This window comes from Octodon degus, unplaced genomic scaffold (assembly GCF_000260255.1).
Source record: "Octodon degus isolate 3935 unplaced genomic scaffold, OctDeg1.0 scaffold00130, whole genome shotgun sequence".
Taxonomy (NCBI): Eukaryota; Metazoa; Chordata; class Mammalia; order Rodentia; family Octodontidae; genus Octodon; species Octodon degus.
Genome location: NW_004524706.1, coordinates 2,955,937 through 2,958,949, shown reverse-complemented (window position 1 = coordinate 2,958,949; position 3,013 = coordinate 2,955,937). Strand labels below are relative to the sequence as shown.

Sequence of the window (3,013 nt, the reverse complement as noted above, 5' to 3'; positions counted from 1 at the left end):
CCCGGTGCGCCGCCGCCGACGCCGCCGGCCAGCGGGGTCCCGACCACTCCCCCACAGACCGGTGGCCCGCCGCCTCCCCCTGCGGGCGTCCCGGGACCGGGCCCCGGGCCGAAGCAAGGTCCAGGCCCGGGCGGCCCTAAGGGCGGGAAGATGCCCGGCGGGCCAAAGCCCGGTGGCGGTCCGGGCCTCGGCGCACCTGGCGGCCACCCGAAGCCGCCGCACCGAGGCGGCGGGGAGCCCCGCGGGGGCCGCCAGCACCACCCGCCCTACCACCAGCAGCACCACCAGGGACCCCCGCCCGGCGGGCCCGGCGGTCGCAGCGAGGAGAAGATCTCCGACTCGGAGGTGAGTCCGGGCGCGCCGCGGCGACGGCTCTAAGATGGCGCCGCCCCCGCCCCCGCCGCGGCGCGGCCTCCATTTTGTCGGCGGCCAGCCGGAAGGCGCCTGCGCCTCTCGGATCCGGCGGCGGGCGGAGCCTGCGGGCCTGGCAGCCGGCGCTGTGCAGATGGGAGACGCGGGGCTGGGGTGGGCCTGGCCGTGCGGGTCTGCGCTCGCTGACGTCAGTATTCGGGGCTTGTTCCGTTTTCATTTTCGGTGGCGGGAGTCAGCCTCAGGGTCTCGCGCTCGCCCGGCGGGCGCCGCGCCGCTGGGAACCGCTTGCCCGGCCTGGAGACTGTGTGGGAGGGACGCTCGCCGTGGCTCGGGTGGCTTGTGGTTGCCGACGAGTTGTAGTTTGTGGGCGGGGCGGTGTCGACTGTTAGGAATTCGCTAGGTGTTTGAGGCTTGATTTTTTTTTTTGTTTTTTTTGAAATTCGCAATTCAAATTTGATTTTAAACGGAACAGGAAAGTCGATTAATTTCTCTCTACTTCGGGAAAAGCAAAACATGAGTTTTGAAGTTTTCTGCCAGTAGTGGTCACTGATGTCTGAACAAATGCCCTTTTTTTCTATTAGGGATTTAAAGCCAACTTATCTCTATTGCGGAGGCCGGGAGAGAAAACTTACACTCAGCGTTGCCGGTTGTTTGTTGGGAATCTGCCTGCAGATATCACGGAGGATGAATTTAAAAGACTGTTTGCTAAATATGGAGAACCGGGAGAGGTTTTTATCAATAAAGGCAAAGGATTCGGATTTATTAAGCTTGTAAGTGTAATTGCCAAGTTTTTAACTAGAATTTTTTGTTGAGTCTTGCTGAATTGGTATTGGTACAGGGTGTGGCAGATGGGGTATTTACTTTTAGTGCATTTATTTTGGTGTTTTAGGGAAGGGTCTCCAGGGTGTTCAGGGTCTCACTACTAGATCGGACTTTTAGTGATCCGCCTGGTTACAGCCTCCCAAGAGCTGAGATTACGGGCGCGTGCCACCATGCCCAGTCTCAATTGCTGTTTCAGCGCGCCCCGGGGCCGGGGGCCAGCATAGCTGGCCCGGAGATCAAACCCCTGTCCCTGTGCCTAGGCGCTTTAATCCGCTGAGCTATTTGGCCGGCTCAGAAGGTTTATGACAGTTTGGGAGTGGTCCTTAGCCAATTTTGAAGCCGTTAACGTACAGTGTTTCACGTTTACAGGAATCTAGAGCCTTGGCTGAAATTGCCAAAGCTGAACTTGATGATACGCCCATGAGGGGCAGACAGCTTCGAGTTCGTTTTGCGACACATGCTGCTGCCCTGTCTGTTCGTAATCTTTCACCTTATGTTTCCAATGAACTGTTGGAAGAAGCCTTTAGCCAGTTTGGTCCTATAGAAAGGGCCGTTGTAATTGTGGATGATCGAGGAAGATCTACAGGGAAAGGCATAGTTGAATTTGCTTCTAAACCAGCGGCAAGAAAAGCATTTGAAAGATGCAGTGAAGGTGTTTTCCTATTGACAACGTAAGTTGTTTTTGGTTTGTTCTGTTTTTGATAACTGTATGAGGATGTTGTAATAAAAACTGGGCAAAGTTAAGATGAAAACATTTTTTGTTCTCAGAACGCCTCGGCCAGTCATTGTGGAACCACTTGAACAATTGGATGATGAAGATGGTCTTCCTGAAAAACTTGCCCAGAAGAATCCAATGTATCAAAAGTAAGACTGATTAAGCTTTTTGGCAGTACTTAGATTAGTCCTATTATTTGCATATAGAATAATCTAAAATTGGGTGTTTCTTGGTAATTTTTATAAAATAAAAGAAATATAAAGAGGACAATTTGCAATGGCTCAGGTAGACTTTAGGGTTAAGTGTAAGAGTCATATAATGCACTCCTGTAACCCTGGTTTTTTGAAGATTGAGGCTACATTGCCAGTCTGAATTACATAAAGACCCTGTTTCCGGAAAAAGTGTAAAAGAAGTTACTGAAAGCTGTATTTTGAATTTGTTGTTGAGCTGTTTTTATGAGTTAAGTGCATCTTCTAGGCATTTAGCTACAGTAAAATGAAGAAGGCCAGGCTTGGGAGGTGCACACCTGTAATCCCAGCATTGAGAGGGGAAGATCACTATGAGTTTGAGGCCAGCCTGGTACACATAGTGAGCTGTGGCTTTGGCTCCCACACAAAAGAACAGAAGAGGTGAAAGAATTTATCTCTTCCCCTAGTTCATTATTTTTAAAGTAAAACTTGTGACTTATTAGTCCTTACTAAGTTAATGCAGCTTGGATAAATAAAAACTGTGTTTGCTGTAACTTCTGTTAGAATGATTAGCAAGAACAGGAGAGAAGAATGTGAGGGATGCTGGAGAAATGTGCAATGAGTTTGAAAGAGATGGCCTCTTTTTGAATAATAGTATCAACCAGCAAAGTACCAAGTTGTCAGTATGGTGTTTTTCTTAGGAAAGAAATAGTCTGGTACCACATTGAAGTTACATTCATTTTTGGTTAAACAAATTAGGTAGTATTGCTTACGAACAACTACAAATTGTATATTGTCAGGGAGAGGGAAACACCACCTCGTTTTGCTCAACATGGCACATTTGAGTATGAATATTCTCAGCGATGGAAATCTTTGGATGAAATGGAGAAACAGCAAAGGGAACAAGTTGAAAAAA

At 49.4% G+C, this 3,013-nt stretch overlaps 1 protein-coding gene across 1 annotated transcript in view; it reads left to right on the top strand.

Moving 5' to 3' along the window:
- Sfpq (splicing factor proline and glutamine rich) overlaps positions 1–3,013 on the top strand; it is a gene marked incomplete at its 3' end in the record, with an annotated part of 9,186 nt that overhangs the window by 515 nt on the left and 5,658 nt on the right. The window contains exons 2-6 of the mRNA XM_023701041.1: positions 5–345; positions 954–1,142; positions 1,564–1,865; positions 1,963–2,058; positions 2,898–3,013. Coding sequence (XP_023556809.1) covers positions 5–345; positions 954–1,142; positions 1,564–1,865; positions 1,963–2,058; positions 2,898–3,013 — 1,044 coding nt within the window. The remainder of the gene's footprint in view (positions 1–4; positions 346–953; positions 1,143–1,563; positions 1,866–1,962; positions 2,059–2,897) is intronic.